An 870-nucleotide genomic window follows, 5' to 3' on the forward strand; every position below is an offset into this window, starting at 1 on the left:
TATACAATACGACAAAGCCTAATGGGGCAACAGCCCATTTACCTCACAACCCCTCCATTAACAGTATCTTAAGTGTTGTTCCTTAGTGCTTAATACAGGCCCAACATCTCCTTGTGAATCGAACACAAGTGCTTAAGACACGACAACTGAATTCGTGATGTTTAACGGTACTATCGATTCCGGCGTTACCTTAATTATTGTTTGTTGCTCAGCATCAGTCTCTCCGTGAATATTTTTTCAGATATATATGCTTTCGCCCCGTAATGGCACCGCTACTCACTTCTGCTACCGCTGAGTCTATTTTTAAGAGCAGTGCTAATCGGGGACTTTCTTCGAATTCCTGCGCCCCACCGTTTGTGTCCGTAGACGAAGATAATGCCGTCAGGGGCTTCACAGGCTCCAGTGGAGTCTTTAAAGCACAAATTTTGAAACGCGTACTCCCCTGCTGGTAAGGGAGGTCGACAGGCTAAGCCTGTTATCCGCACTCTTGGCAGCTCCCGTTCAGGGTCGCATACAGGCTCGGGCTGCGTCTGCAGGTGCGTGAGCGCTTGCTGAGGTTGCTGCTGTTGAGTAGAAGCAGCGGCCGCCTGACCTTCGCGACGCCTGCGACCTCCTCCCCCCGTAGGTGTCCACTGGTTCTGTTGCTGCTGCTGCTGCATCTGCTGCCTGAGCTGTTCCTCCACGAAGTGCTGCTGCACAACTGCTGCCGGATCGCCCCAAGCGAGTCTTCTGAGTGCTAGCACCTGCTGTTGCTTTGTATCCGTATTCTGGCTTCCGCTGCGTTGTTGCGTTCCTTCACTGAGCTTTCCGCTGTTAGAAAATGCAACAGACTGCAGCCGTCGACTGGGGAGCTCCAGCGTATCGCCAGTC

The 870-nt window shown here is 52.2% G+C and overlaps 1 protein-coding gene across 1 annotated transcript in view; it reads right to left on the reverse strand.

Moving 5' to 3' along the window:
- The window catches only part of EMH_0071390 (uncharacterized protein), a gene marked incomplete at both ends in the record, with an annotated part of 2,774 nt that overhangs the window by 731 nt on the left and 1,173 nt on the right, over nt 1–870 (reverse strand). Inside the window, one exon of the mRNA XM_013499092.1 lies at nt 352–810. Within this exon, the coding sequence (XP_013354546.1) occupies nt 352–810 (459 nt within the window). The remainder of the gene's footprint in view (nt 1–351; nt 811–870) is intronic.

Source organism: Eimeria mitis, genomic scaffold (assembly GCF_000499745.2).
Source record: "Eimeria mitis Houghton genomic scaffold, Emh_scaff3985, whole genome shotgun sequence".
NCBI classification, from domain to species: Eukaryota; Apicomplexa; class Conoidasida; order Eucoccidiorida; family Eimeriidae; genus Eimeria; species Eimeria mitis.